Genomic DNA, 15725 nt, shown 5'->3' on the forward strand with positions numbered 1-15725 from the left:
AAAATATATTACATCTTTAACTTAATTGTTCGCATTTTATTAAGTTTTTCTAGTTGATCGCATCAGCTGCAAAGGAGGATCATTTTATTTATTGAATCTGCAATTTTCGGAATCGAAATTTCGAGCATAACCACACTTTTATTCCTTTTGCTGCAATTTAGGCAAGGATATATGGTCAAGCACCAACCAATGTGTGACTCTAGTTCCATTCTTGTGCACGATGCATCCTTAAAAGGTTGCCTAAAGCGGCACGATGAAGCTCCGTGTACGAGTTTTAACTTAACAACCAAAAAAAAAGAAAACCCCATTATTGTGCGTTGGAACACACTAGTAGTTATACAATGGTTTATTTTTCTTAGCTCTTACTTGTATTCAATACGACACGGTAGTGATTATTGTTCCTTTATAGTGAATTCATTAAAAGAAGAGAGAGAGAGACACAAACAGATAACAAACAAACAAACAAAAATGCTGCAAATGAAATATGTTTCACCTACAAGCGAATCCCTATAATTTTATGTAGCAGAGTGCCTCTAAAACAGCATATCGTAGCTTTAGAAGCTTATTCCTTTTCTTTCACTCTCCACCATATCTTAGCCTATTAAGAACCACCCGGAATTACAACTCCTCGTTCATTCGTTCGTTTTCTTCTTTACGAGCACTCCATTGGAATTATGGTTATTGTGTTAAAAAAAGCAAAGCACGGCTCTCTCCGGCTCTTCCTATCCTAAAACCAATCTTAACCTGCGCACTTATCCACATGAACCGTCGGCAAACAATCAGTCCTAAAGTAGAAAGATTTATTCCTTTCGCTTTTTATGTTTTTGTTTGCTACATTTTTACGGTGCGCAACCTGGAAGCGGCCTTGCCTCGAATGCAACAAGTTAGCCAACGATTTGACGGTTATGTGGTGTTTTAAATGTTAGTAGATTAAACATTACAACAGGTTCTCGAATCGCCATCCGTGTCCTATACTAATGCTGCTCCATACCTCTAGTATATATTACGCACGAGCACGGGCAGAATATGCTGTAAGTTTACGTGTTATTGAGTGTTTTTTTAGTTAGTGTTTCTGTTTAAGTGTGTGTGTATATATATAACGCTTTACGTTGTAACATTCAGATATCAAATTTAATTTGCCATTTTTTACCTGTCTTTGCTCCGCTCGCTTCACATGGTGCATTATCTTGTCGTTTGCATTTATTGGATTGTAGTTGCCGTTTGCGTCTTAGCACAGCGTAAATCCACTCGTAGGATGATGCGTTTTCCTCTGTTCAGCTATTTACCGGTTAAGGTAGAATATGGTAATGCTGCCACCCACCGTTTAAGGACTCCGATAAGCATTGCGCCGAGCGTAAGCCGCAAACCGTACGTAGTCGTTGATCTGTGTCAGTTGATTCCAGTACTGATTGCTCCACAGGGCGTATGTCCGGTGATAGAGTGCGGTTGCGTGAGCATCACTGCGCATCGGTTGTGTGGTGCTCGGAGGACCGGTGGCTGCCGCTGTAGATGCCTGTGTTGGATGAGACGGTGGTAACACATTCTTCATGCGCGCCATGAACGCAGGCGATCGAGGAGAGCGCTCTTCGTCAATAATGGGTTGCACTGGTGGTGGATTTCCGGCAACACCGACGACCGTGCTAGTGACCGCTGGTGGGATTATGCCGTTAACAAGCAGTGGTGGTGTCGGGATGCTGGGAACGGCAAACAGATGCGGCGAAGCGGCGGCCGACACCGAATTTGAGGGAACGGCACCGATCTGTTCCAAACTACCGGTTGGTCCACCGGCTGCTCCTGCTACCATCAGTGGGTCAGTGGACGTGAGTGCATCGTTCTCTTTGGGTGTTGATTTAGCCGATGCGACTGACACACGGTCGACATCATCGAAAAAGGACGAATTGGATGCATCGCTGTCGTACGATGAGTAGGAGCTCGCATCATCCATCATATCATCAACGTCATGGGCTGCGCATTCCGGCCCGATCGGACCAATCGGATCTGCCTCGATTGGATTGATGATGGGAAGCGATTGCTGATCAAGCATCTCGGGTGGTTCGGGCGTTGAGCCGACATTCGAACCAACTGTGTTCGAATTTACCTCCAGCGAATCTTGCTGCTGGAAACGAATCCGGTTGGGAAGGTTCGCTTGTATAACGTCCTCGACCTCTTCTTCAAACAGTGAACCTCGGTTCGAACCACACGTATTGGAGTTTAGTTCGATTTCCTCTCCCTCTTCACCATTCTCGCCGATCTCTTCAGCTAGCGCACCCCGGTTACCACCATGCAGGCGGGAAGAGTCGAGCGATATGCCGCACGGCACCACATCCGGAACGGAGCATTTGCGCGTCAGACCCCTATCGCTGATTGTATCGTCGTGCACCTCCAGACTGCAACCATCGATAGAATGCAGCTGCACCTGATGTTCCGGATGCTCCACACCTAACTCCTTCTGCTCCATGATCTTCGCAAACAGTGCATCGTTGTTTGCCTCGAATGGGGGACATTCGCCACCGTTTGCATCACTATCCGAGCTGTGATCAATATCGGAGCAGTCGACCGAACCGATCTGTCGGAATCGCGGGTCTGGTATTTGATTAAGCCGGGACATCTGTGCATTAAAGTCGGATCCTACTTCCACCTTCTCCGTCACATTCGTGCTAAGCGAGGAACTGCTTTCGAGGTCGGATTCATCACCGCCGTTCCTGGTGACGAGAGTCGTGATAGTGCCACCCTTCAGCAGCAACAGCTGCGTTCCATCCATATCAGGTACGGGAGTCGAAAGGCTCCCTCTTATCGTGGCCGACGCTGGCACACTTTTTACGCCATTTTTCGATGGTCCTGGTCTGGGAGAATCATCGTCATCCTCGTCGTCGTCGTCGTCGTCGTTGTTTTCGTCATTATCAATCTCTTCGGCCTTTACGTTGTTCCGTTCGTTGCCATCCGGTTTCTTCTGGTTTCCGTTCAATGAATCGAGACGCTTAGCGCCCCGATCACCGTTCGATTGTAAGCCACGATCCAGACTGAGCTTCTCCATCGACATCGACAATCCATCCATGGCTACCGTGCTGGACGACTGGGTGTGTTGTTCTGGTTTGCCCGGGGATATATTTCCATTCAGCTCCGTGGCATGCCCGTTCGAGGGCTTTCCTTTGGGTTGCGCAACACCGACCAGTTTGGTCGTGACGTTCGGTGCCTCTAACTCAACCACGGTCTCTTCGTCCGACGTTGACTTCTCCAGGCTATCATCCAGCTTCACATCATCGTTGTTATTGCTTCGTGACGGTTCACCGCTACCATTCTTTAATTCACCGATCATCTTCATCGCCTTGAGGAACATCTGGTCGGCATCTTTGTCGCGGATTTCCTGCACCATCTGCGAGGCGAATAGTTTTTCGTACCGGTCTCCGTACCTTTCAAATTGCCACAAATCATCCAATTGGCCCTGGGGTAGTTTAAGTACAAACATCTCATTCCCACCGATATCGTGCAGGATACGCCGAAATCGTTCCATATCTTTCACTCCCGACACAAGCGTCACTGCGATCCCTTTCGTTCCGAACCGTCCCGCACGTCCTATTCGATGTAGGTAGGTGGCATTATCTTTCGGTACGTCCGCATTAATCACAAGATTGACATTTTCCACATCGATACCTCGAGCGATCAGATTTGTCGCGATCAGCACACGGGCGCGAAACGATCGGAAATCTTCAATCGCTTTCAAGCGGAACCTTTGCTCCATGCTACTGTTAATTACTTCTGCCGGCCAGCCCGCCTTCTTAAGGTACGTGCAATACGTTTCCGCCTTAGCAATCGTGTTTGCAAACACTACACACTGGGAAAAGTTTATCTGCTGGAAGATCTCATTCAGTACGCCCACTTTCGCCATTAGATCCTTCACGTTATCGGTCTCCGCTGGTAGCTCCCGAACGAATTGTTTTATACCGAAGAGAAGTGGCACCTCACGCTTAGGCGTGACGCCAATAAACTTCGCGTTCATGTACCTTAGCAACTCCCGGTCGCGGTTGTTGTAGAACGTTGCACTGCACACGATCGTTTGCCGCTTTTCGGGCAGTGCACACACAATTTTGTCGATATCACCACGCATACTCGCCTGCAGCAGTGTGTCCGCCTCATCCATCACTAGTGTGCGGATGTAGGACGTGTTCAGCACATTGCTTTTAATGAGATGCAATATCCTTCCTGGCGTACCGACGACAGCTGAGCAGTTTTGTAGATTTTTTCGATCAACACTAATTTCCATGCCGCCAATAAAGGAACGAGCCTTAAAATTGCTCAATTCGCTACCAATGCGGTTGAGTACCGCTTCTACCTGCACGGCAATTTCCCGCGTTGGGACGATTGTGAGTGATTGTGGGAAAGCGACCTCCGTGTCATGCCTTTCAACGATGGTGATGGCGAAGACGAGCGTCTTTCCTGTGCCCGATTTTGCCTGTACCAAAAGATCTGTGGAAGAGGACAAATATTGATATGGCTCTTGCAGAGAGGGTGAAAAGTATTGCATATTATTGATTCCTTACCGAAATCACATCGAGCTAATGGAACCGCTCGTGCTTGAATTGGCGATGGATGTATGAAATTGTTTCGAGCGAGTGCCTGCTTCACTGGTTCCGACAATGACATCCGCTCGAACAGTAGATTGCGTTCCACCATGACGTCGACAGTGCGCACTTTGTCATCGTTCAGGCTGTGACCAGCCATTGTAGCAGCTTGATGAAATCGAATCTGATCTGAAGCTACTTGCCGCCTAGAATATCCTGCACACGGCACCGATGTTACCGTCTATCTGAATACGGTGGAAAAGTAGATAACCCTTCCCGGAAACCCAAACGTGACCGCTTTCGTGTGTGTTTTGATGGCGGGGTTTGTTTACAGTCGATCAATGCAAAACCCGTCTAATAAGATCCATCCACTTGCGTTCTGAACAAACAGATAGTAGCTTTTTTCAGTGTTTACGCGCGTCGGCTACATTTGACCCGACGGTAGGAGGGATTTAATATCACTTGAAATTCAAGAAAAGTAGGTTTTAGTTCAATTAGTTTTCACTTTTTACTGTGACTGTAAAAAATCACGAAACCTGTTTTCGTTTTGTTCGTCCAATGACAATTAGCGAAGGGAATGACAATAGCAAATGTAGCGCCATCTGGCTGATTTTGAAGGTACTGATAACAAGGTCAGTAAAGATGCGACTTGTTCAAATTGGCAGTTCCACAACGAAATGCAATAGAAAGAGTTTAAAATGTATCAGGTTAGCTGTCGTTTCATGTTGTTTACAGTAAACATGTGAAATATACACATTTCTGGTGTAATTTTGTTGTTGGAAAAAATCTAAACCATAAACTTAAGAACACCTTAATAATTCAAAGAGAAGTTTGCCAACCCTGACCAAAATTTTGAACAGAGGACTCCCAACATTCGTAATCGATGGAAACGTAGTACAAGCAACAAGCACAAAGACATTCTTTAAATATTCCAATTTCCTGCGGCTGTCTAAAATAAGTTGAAATATGATAATATTTTGGACACTTCTATCCTTCTATCCCTTCTTTTCTTCACAAATTTACGCCTTCAATTCAACCAGCTCTATGAAACTGGTATTGCTAAGGCAGGACCTGTAGTAAATCGTTAAACTAAGAAGACAATAAAACAAGAACAACCGGGAAGGATTATGATTATTTCTCAACTGCTACATTTGTTCTTGAAAACGGTCAAGGAAGAATCCTAAATTGAAATTTATCTGCAAAGTCTGGTCGTAACAAGGACAGACAAATTACAAAACAAAAAAACATCGTGCATATTACATAGTGAATAAATACATTAATAACATTTAATACTGTTATAGGACAATTGATAGAATCAGTAACATGGCAAAAATTAGCTAATCTGCAAAGTCTTTCTAGACTGCCTAAGAACTGAAAATTAAAAAGGCTGGAGTAAAGCATCGCCAAAAAACAAACAAACTCTGAGCTTTAAGCGTTAGATCACCTACAAGAGATGGAAATCCGGATATCATTGCCTAAATGGCACCTTATAGGGAGATGAGATGAGTGTGTAAATTGTAACATATCTCGATTTCTGGCAGAATTGACGGGAAGGTATATCAATTTTTCGTATTCTTCTTCTTCCACTCTGTGAAGTAATCCCAGCTAGGGATTCCAGCTTTCTAGGCCTTGCTTAGTTACTGTGCTGGTAGACATCAGGTGTGCACAAGTTTACGCTAAACAAGAATCTAATACGGATTCTTAATTTAAACGTATTTGAGAACTCGAACTCAACATCCTCACATGCTGCATCAGAAATCTTAAAATATTGTATTTAACGGTTGTTGTTAGCAACTAGGATTTACGGAATTGAAGGGCCCAATTTAAACACGTTCTATAGGTAGAGCATAATATTAGCTCTAACCAAGAAGAAGAAACCGTTCCCAAACTTGGCCCTGATGCTCAAATTGTGTCAGAAGCACTAGGTCCAAGAGGAACCTGTTAGTTTTGCAAAATATGGTAAACGTCGGATGACGGCGGAAAGGTCTAAGAATAGTAAACACTATTCGCCCACTTACCTAGGCGAGTGGTCCAAGGCATGCAAAAGCAGGCACTTTGGTTGCGACCGCAACGGTTACCCTTCAACCGTAACAATGCGAATCGGGACACGTTTTTGATGTTGTGAATTTAATTTTAAACAGTCCACTTGAGGGTTGGCAAATTATGCTGCTGTGTCGACTCCACAGTTCTGCAATCGAAGGGACTTATTTTCGGTGCACTTGATCCAAGGTGGTACCCGAGGACCCCTAAAGTGAAAAACGTTATTTGGTGTCAGTAGATGCGCCTCATTGCCAACACAAAGCAAGAAAGGCAGCGGCACTGTAGTCTGTAATATAACTGCTGCAAAAAGGCCACATTGTGATACATGAGCCATGGTATTAGATGTACGGTGTCTTCACCATTCCATCGAGTGCGTTTCCTTGCGGATGGGCGGATATGGTGTACATAAGCATTGGTAAGGCACCAGTGCCATTTCTCCAATAATACCACAGCGCGGAACAGATATAACTATGTAAGAGGTTTTTAGTATTAGCAAATGATGTTCATCAGCGGTTGTGCACGACAGACGAAGAGCATGCGGGGCTGTCGACGATGACACAGGACACCCAGACTAACCCTTTTCCGTGCCAGCGCTTTGTCTTTGTCACATCGGCTGCACTCCAGTTGCGTGCAGTTGGTTCTGTCGATTTCTGCAAGCTTCTGCAGCCGAAGTAGAAGCAGCAGTGGTGGTAGTTTATTATTAACTTATTTTAATGAGCAATGCATTTTGCGGAACGCAGTGCTGCACACTGCGATGACACTTGGTCTGGCAATCTGGACGATCTGGCGACGGTTGGCACACACGATCAAGGACAACGACGCGTGCCCTGCAAACCTGCACTGCTCTGCTGGCAAATGGTGATGGCTTCCGATAGCAACGGACAAGTAGAATGCTTGATGGTTGTGCAGCAGCTGCTACATCTTTACGGAGTATTAGACCATATTTAGCACGTATGTCACGGAGGAAGTGCGTAATGATTGGCAATGCCTATTCCATTGCTCACTCGGATTGGAGACTGGTTATGTTGCATTGCAGTCATTATTACTTAGCCAAGTAGCTAGTCCTAAAGAAATCGAATTTTGTCTAGAATTAGAACTGGTAGATCATCGTTGCTATCTATGGGTAAAACACGCAACGTTATGGTTTGTTAGTAAATCCACAGATTAAATAAATTAGAATGTTTGAAATAAATGTTCTGTTGGATTAATTTGACATCGTACATCGTACGTTCTTTATTTATTTTATTTATTTATTTAATTTATATTATGACGGCAATGCCATATTTTCAACACCGCTTGTGTTGAGCGCAGCGGCGGATCAAACGGTAGGCGGTGTAGGCGGTCGTCTAGGGCCTCGCCGTGTCGGGGGCCCCAAAAAATTTGTGTAGTAGTAACTTTCCACTTTGCACTTTGCACTATGCAAAATTTGCCTCTTCCTTTCGAAGAAACTTGGTGAGCGAGAGTGTAAATTGTTCAGTTTTTCATCGGAAAATGTTTGCCACTTATTTTTGACGAAATTGTTGTTCAGACTATTAATACGGTTAGATTAGTGTTTTAAGATGTAGAGAAAGACAATTTATTATAGGACTTGTAAATTCAGTTCACCAAGAAAGAAAATCTACAGCATTTCGAATAAGGAACGATGTAACAAAAGAATAAAAATCACTGTAAAGTTTAGCATTACACAAATAACAAAACAATAACTCATAAAGTATAAAAAGAAGCTAAAAGAAGTTAATTTCCACTACGAAATTATGCACTATCCGTGAAATTATCTTTCCCCTCCACATTTACTACTGCTGAAACTGCTGGCAACTGAATGTGCCGAATCTAAAGCCGTGTTTAGCTTTACTGTAGCTGTAACCTGTAGCACAAATGCTTCTTAAAAATAGAACCATGCAGAAAAATAACTATTACATTATTTAATGAAAAAATCATCATGCAGTACTTTGTTTTTAGTATCTTCAATTTCATCTTTTATTAATACATTCCAGATTTACTTGATTGTACGTAGCAAGTACATGTGTGATATTTGCCATTTCACTAATTCGATGTAAAATATTATTTTTTTATCCGAGAATACGCGAATTTCTATTTTTAGTTCCAAAGGTACGATACAAGATAACGAAATATGTGTATAAAGAAATAGGTGTATAAGAAAAGCTGCGATTAGCCGGACATGTTGGAGAAATATTCAACAAACCGAACAGTATCGCCATCTGACGGCATCGAGGCTTCAAAACGAAACACTAACTGTTGTGGTGTGGTTTACTTTTTGTTGCCCTTTCCAGCAGGTTTGCTTCCCTTCGCTGCAGCTCCAGACCCTTTAGCGTTCGTGTCCGATATGCGAACTTTAGTGTTCGTAGCCTCCGGCCCACCGGCACTCGTCTTCTTCCCGGGTCCTCCTTTTTGGGTCATATTTTTCGCACCCGGTCCAGTGTTCGTAGCCCCCGGCCCACCGGCACTCGTCTTCTTCCCGGGTCCTTCTTTTAGGGTCACTATTTTCGAACCCGGTCTAGTGTTCGAAGCCTCCAGCCCACCGGCACTCGTCTTCTTCCCGGGTCCTCCTTTTTGGGTCACAATTTTCGAACCCGGTCCAGTAGCTGCCCTGGAGGTGGCGTCACCTTTCCCATGGTTCGATACTCCACCACGTACTCCGGGAGCTTTGGATTTTACGTCTTTCCGTTGGTGAAGCGTTGGTTTCTGCTTGTGATCCCCTTGTGCAGGATCATCCGTACGGAAGCCGACCGTTTTTTTCCGCGAAACGGGTACACTATCACTGACACGATCTTTGCCATCGGCAGTCGGCTGGTTGGTAGATTCGTGGTTGTCATTTCCTTTTAGATTCGTCTGTTGCATCTCATTCGTACTTTTCCCTTTCGTCGAACCCAGTTTAACGGAGTCGTGTTTGGGACCGTGGGATGGACGACCGGTACGCCACGGACGACGGGTAACAGGTCTGGTCGTTGGAGCGATTGCAGATATAATCTGATGAGGAACACAGCTGAAAGAGCTGAAAGAGCTGGACGATTTGGACTCATCCTTCAGGCTCATTTGGTATGCGCAATCGATACAACGAATTTCGCAAATGTGGCACAATCGACACGATTGGGAACAACACGATTGGGAACTTCCATCCACACGATTCGGAACTTCCATTGTGTCCAAACCGTAGATAGATGGCGTTTTTCCATTGGGTGCCGGCCCCAATTCGGACGGGTCGTTGAAGCAGGTTGGCAGAATTGATTTTGCCAAAGATTCATCCTTTTGAGTTTTGTCGCCACACTTTGGACAGCAGCACTCGATTGACAGCCACTTCAAACAGGCCTTGCAACGTTCACAACATTTGAAATATTCTGAAAATAAACAGTCGGAAGTAGTCGTGGGATCTTCAATCGCAACATCATGCACGACTTGCCGCATCAACGTTATCGTTCCCACCACTTCATTGTCGGCGTCGTGTACGAAAAGTTTCTCTTGCACCGGTGAACCATCTCCGGCAGCGCAATCGAAATTCTTTACATACGCGTCCTTCAGATGAAGTACGCCCTTGTAAACGAATCCAGCGGGAATCCGTGGAATCAACACGAATCCTTCAGGTACTTCACTCAACACCATCATGTAAGCTGCTTGGATAGATGGTTGCTTGGATAGTAATGTTATATTTCAATGTTGCTAAAGGTTTATATTAGCTATGGTTGGTTGCTTCGATGGTTGCTTCGATTGTAAACTTCTGAATGATTATTTTTCAACGTCGCCAAAGGTTTTTATAATACAGGCAGTCCCCGAGATACGCTATTATAGCGGACCGCTATAACCCGGGAAAAATCCGCGTAACTCGAATTTCCACGTAAGTCGAATCCTGGTGCAATTTCGTTTATACTTCAAAGTCACAGAGTCGACTTCCTGCTCCGAACCTAAATTATTCGACGAATCAGGCGATTTTTAGAAACATTACATTAATATAAGTTAGAAAGAAATGTTTTATGTGAGAAAAAAAGGTATTTTTGACCAATTTTGAGCATTTTGCTTAGATTTTGTGCTATAAACTAGCTCAGCTGTCAAATTTTCAAAAACCGCGTATCACGGGGACTGCCTGTATATACATGCGAAATAGTTACAGTAGTCCTTTGTAGAACTGTCAAATAGTGCAGGATTTGCTTTCCTAACAAGTTTCAGTCGTCGTAAACAAATTCCTTCACGCTTCTTTGCAGCCAATCAACGAAATGAAAAAGACGTCAATCTGTTGTGGACACTGCTCGGGTCACTATATCGGACGGTGGAAGGTTACGATATCGATGCGGTGCTAAACTTCGAGAAGGATGATATTCCTCTGAAGGTAATACAGAAGCTTGAGGAGCGTGTGTTTACCAACGAAAACTTTGATCCGGAGAAGGTGAAGGCGGCGTCGACGGCTGCGGAAGGATTGTGCAAATGGGTCATTGCGATTGCAAAGTACGATAAGGTAGCAAAGGAGATAGCACCCAAGAAAGCAGCATTAGCCGAAGCTCAAGCGAGTTATAATGTAGGTTCTTGAGTTCTTTTTCCGGTTATCTCACTACACCACATTAGCATCCATTAACAAAGTTGTCATCAACTATTGTGTATTATTTCTCCTAGTCCGCTATGACGATACTGAATGCAAAGCTGGAACAGCTACGTATCGCCGAGGAAAATCTTGCGGATCTCCAACGTAAGCTGGACGAACAGATTGCTCAACATGCAAAGCTGCAAGCAAATGTAGAGCTGTGTATGAAGAAGCTGGAACGCGCTACGGAGATCATTACCGGTCTGGGTGGTGAGAAGGATCGCTGGCAGACGGCGGCAGAAACGCTGGCACTAATCTACGACACGCTCACCGGTGACGTGTTGATTGCATCTGGTATCGTTGCGTACTTGGGACCCTTCACGATGCAGTTCCGGGCACAGCAGATCGAACAGTGGATCGAACGGTGTACGGATCGTGGAACCATCTGTTCCCAGGACTTCCAGCTCGTGAACGTACTGGGGAACCCGGTCGATATTCGGGCGTGGAACATCTTCGGTTTACCAAGTGATGCATTTTCGGTGGAGAGTGCTATCATCATTCAGTAAGAATTGACCAGGGGCTTTGGGAATATTTAGAGAATAGCGATCGTGTTTTTGTATCGATGCGATGGTAAGACTCGAGATGTGAAGTGTAATGTGTGCTCTTTTTCCTCTTTTTAGCAATGCTCGACGCTGGCCTCTGATGATCGATCCCCAAGGGCAGGCTAACACATGGGTACGCAATATGGAGAAGGCGAACCGTATTTGTATAATACGTCTCTCACACCCTAACTATACACGCGTACTGGAGAACGCCATACAGTTTGGTCTACCAGTGCTACTGGAGAATGTCGGTGAAGAGATCGAACCAATGCTGGAACCGATTCTGTTGAAACAAATCTTCCGACAGGGGGGAACAATGTGTATCAAGCTGGGTGACTCAATCATAGAGTACAATGATTCGTTTAAATTTTACATCACAACAAAACTCCGTAGTCCCCATTACTTGCCGGAAATAGCGGTGAAGGTGACGCTACTCAACTTCATGATCACCCAGACTGGACTGCAGGATCAGCTGCTTTCGATAACAGTGGCGCGCGAACGACCCGAACTCGAGACAGAAAAGAACGCATTGATCGTGCAAGGGGCGGAGAACAAGCGGCAGCTGCAGGAGATCGAAGACAAGATCCTGCAGGTCCTCTCGTCCGAGGGTAACATTCTCGAGGATGAAACCGCTGTATCGGTCCTAAGCTCGTTGAAAACGCTGGCCAACGAGATCAACGAGGAGCAAATCGTTGCCGAGGGGACCGAACGTCAGATCGATGCGGCCCGTCTGCAGTACACGCCGATAGCGGCCCACTCGACGGTGCTGTTCTTCACGATTGCCGACTTGGCCTGCATCGATCCAATGTATCAGTACAGCCTGAATTGGTTCGTAAACCTCTTTACCGCGACTATCGACAATACCGAGAAGGTGGATGAGGTACCAGCCTGCTTGGAGGATCTTAGGACCTACTTTACGTACAGCCTTTACGAGAATATCTGCCGCAGCCTGTTTGAAAAGGACAAGATACTGTTCTCGCTATTGCTGGCTACGAATATGCAGCAGGATGCCGGCCAGCTCCGGTCGCCCGAGCTGATGTTTTTGCTTACCGGAGGTGTTGGATTGGACAATCTTGATCCCTACCCGCCAGCCGTTTGGCTGCCGGACAAAAATTGGGATGAGATCTGTCGTTTGAAGATTTCGCCCCGCTGAAGGAACATGTGGTTCAGAACTAGAAGCGGTACTTTGACGACGATACACCACATGAGGCATCCATTCCGGAGCCGTAGATTTCCACGGTGACAGCGTTCCAGAAGCTGCTGTTTCCGGGCGGATTAGTTGGTTCCCACGATCGAGTTATATGTGGCAGGTAGGTGAACAGTTATCCTATAGGATATCGGAGATTTGATTATTGTAGACTAACTGTTCCAATCAATCAAGCAATCAATTCCAGAAACAATGGAACCGAAATACGTGGAACCTCCGGCCTTCAATTTGGCTGCATCGTACGACGAATCGAACTGTTGTGTGCCATTGATCTTCGTGCTAACACCGGGTACCGATCCGATGGCCACGCTGATAAAATTTGCTGACGCCCAGGGTCTGGGGGCAAATCGGCTCTTCTCACTATCGCTCGGACAGGGTCAGGGACCTATCGCAACCAAAATGATCGACGAAGGTACCAAGTTCGGCAATTGGGTTCTGCTGCGAAACTGTCACCTCGCCCAGAGCTGGATGCCGACGCTAGAGAAGATCTGCGAAAGCTTCCAACCGGACACACGCATCCCGACTTTCGGCTCTGGCTAACCTCCAATCCGACGGAACACTTCCCGGTGGTGGTACTACAAAATGGAATCAAGATTACCAACGAACCACCGAAAGGTCTACGCATGAACGTGTCGCGCTCGTTCATGAGCGATCCAATATCCAACGTCGAATGGTTCGAGGCGTGCAAACAATCGGCCAACTTCAAAAAGCTCCTGTTCAGTCTGTGCTTCTTCCACGGTGTCGTGCAGGGGCGGCGCCAGTTTGGTCCGATCGGTTGGAACATACCGTACGAGTGTAACGAGACCGATCTGAGCATCAGCTTGACGCAGTTGCGAATGTTTTTGGACGAGTATGAAGAAGTACCGTATGTGGCACTACGCTACCTAACCGGAGAGTGTAACTACGGTGGCCGTGTAACGGATGATTGGGATTGTCGGTGTTTGAATACGCTTATAGCAAAGTTCTACACGGCGCAGGTGCTGGAGAACGAGAGAACGGACACTTTGTTGGCCAATACGCTCAAGACACAGGTATGTCGGTTGTTAGGTGTAGTACATCTGTAGTCAGTAACGCCATTTTCTTATCGGATGCAAACTGAAGGTTCGTACCGTAATTATGCCAGGTATTCTTCTGGTTAATTCCCACAGTACCTCACTGATTAGTAAATATAGGTGAAACACATTTAAACTGCCTTGACTGACACACACTGGAACTTTAAAACAATTTACTTTTCAATGTTAAGTAACTTTATTATCTGAATTTAATGCTACATTCCCAAAATACCCACCATTAGCATTTGCTGCAAATGAAAGTAATGTAAAATTAGGTTAAATTGCCAAACCTGGTTCAAAAAATTTTAAACAAAAATTGATTATGTTTCATTCTACTAATTGGCTAAATTTCCATTGGATTTCCACATTCAATTGACAATGGTAGATTCTTGAGGATTTAAAGGTTTGTAAAAAATTGGAAACTGTTTGATTTTGTTTTTAAGTTTCATTAAATTACTGTAACCAATTCTTGATTTTCTAAAACATTAACATTAACATTAAAAGTCTACTCATTGAGTATGTTATTCTCGCACAGAACACATCAACCGGTGTGTTCAGGGAAACTCCTGCCGAGCTTGTGATTAGCGTATCGTCAAACATTTTGAAGCTTCTTCCGCCAGAGTTTGATCAGGACGCCGCACTGGAGAAGTATCCGACCGACTATCATCAGGTAACTCGTCAGCTCTCGCACTGAGATTTCTCTCGATTACAGGAATGTTATATACACGATACTCCCTTATCTTCTGCAGAGCATGAATACGGTACTGGTGCAGGAGATGGTACCGTTTAACAATCTACTCATCTGCATCCGGGGTAGACTCCAGACGGCTCGCAAAGCCATGCAGGGTCTTGTCGCCATGTCACCAACCGTGGAAGAGGTGGTCAGCGCGATACTGGTCGGCAAGATCCCATCCGTCTGGGCGAAGCGTTCCTACCCGAGCCTGAAAACGCTCGGCTCGTACATTGCGGACTTTATCGCGCGGTTAGAATTCCTGCAACAATGGTACGACGAAGGCCCGCCAGCAACATTCTGGGTGTCGGGCTTTTTCTTCACCCAGGCATTTTTGACCGGCGCACAGCAAAACTTTGCCCGCAAGTACGTCATACCGATCGATCTGCTAGTGTTCGATAATGAAGTGTTGCGGGAAGCGGACATCACGGAACCGCCGGACAATGGGGTGTACGTGTATGGATTGTTTTCGGAAGGCACCACATGGGATAGGGAAAAGGGCAGGATGGGATCTGCAGGAGTCTATACCACGCGTCCTGTTTGATACCGTGCCATACGTGAGTACTGCTTAAGATGGTAAGGTTTTCCTGTCGCTAAATTCATATTTTCTCTTTTAGATTCTGCTGAAACCGATGAAAAAAGACGATTTTGTTCCGCGGCACACGTACCGCTGTCCGGTATACAAGACGGTCGAACGGCGCGGTACGCTTTCCACGACGGGCCACAGTACTAACTTTGTCATAGCGTTGTTGCTAAATTGTGATCCCAATGTGAAACCGGACCATTGGGTTTTGCGTGGTGCGGCTATGCTTTGTCAGCTTAGTCACTAACCGGTTTCAACGCACAGCACGGAGGAAGAAGCATGAAGTATAAAATAGGCTCCTAATGCTTTTTTGCCCCTTTCTGCGATCAATGACGTAGGGGATTTTCGTTTAATGAGGGTTTTTCAGAACTACAAGTCATTTTACAAGCAAATGAAGACATGATACGAAAATAGACATGATACG

General features: G+C 45.4%; 1 protein-coding gene and 1 pseudogene across 1 annotated transcript; one reads left to right on the top strand and one right to left on the bottom strand.

Moving 5' to 3' along the window:
- Positions 1-134: 134 nt before the first annotated feature.
- Positions 135-4864, bottom strand: LOC128300979 (probable ATP-dependent RNA helicase DDX20). Its single transcript, XM_053037257.1, has 2 exons — positions 4539-4864; positions 135-4464 (listed from the first exon to the last, which is right to left on the bottom strand). The coding sequence occupies exons 1-2, from the start codon at positions 4717-4719 to the stop codon at positions 1325-1327; spliced, it is 3321 nt and encodes a 1106-aa protein (XP_052893217.1). The 5' UTR covers positions 4720-4864; the 3' UTR covers positions 135-1324.
- A 2131-nt stretch (positions 4865-6995) lies between these two features.
- LOC128302777 (dynein axonemal heavy chain 7-like) lies at positions 6996-15686 on the top strand (annotated as a pseudogene).
- The last annotated feature ends 39 nt before the right edge of the window (positions 15687-15725 follow it).

Source organism: Anopheles moucheti, chromosome 3, assembly GCF_943734755.1.
Source record: "Anopheles moucheti chromosome 3, idAnoMoucSN_F20_07, whole genome shotgun sequence".
Classification (NCBI taxonomy): Eukaryota; Metazoa; Arthropoda; class Insecta; order Diptera; family Culicidae; genus Anopheles; species Anopheles moucheti.

Coding starts and splice junctions, on each gene's coding strand:
- LOC128300979 (XM_053037257.1), bottom strand. CDS start 4,719: ATGGCTGGTCACAGCCTGAACGATGACAAAGTGCGCACTGTCGACGTC. Junction 4,465..4,538: donor ATTAGCTCGATGTGATTTCG/GTAAGGAATCAA, acceptor CCTCTTCCACAG/ATCTTTTGGTACAGGCAAAA.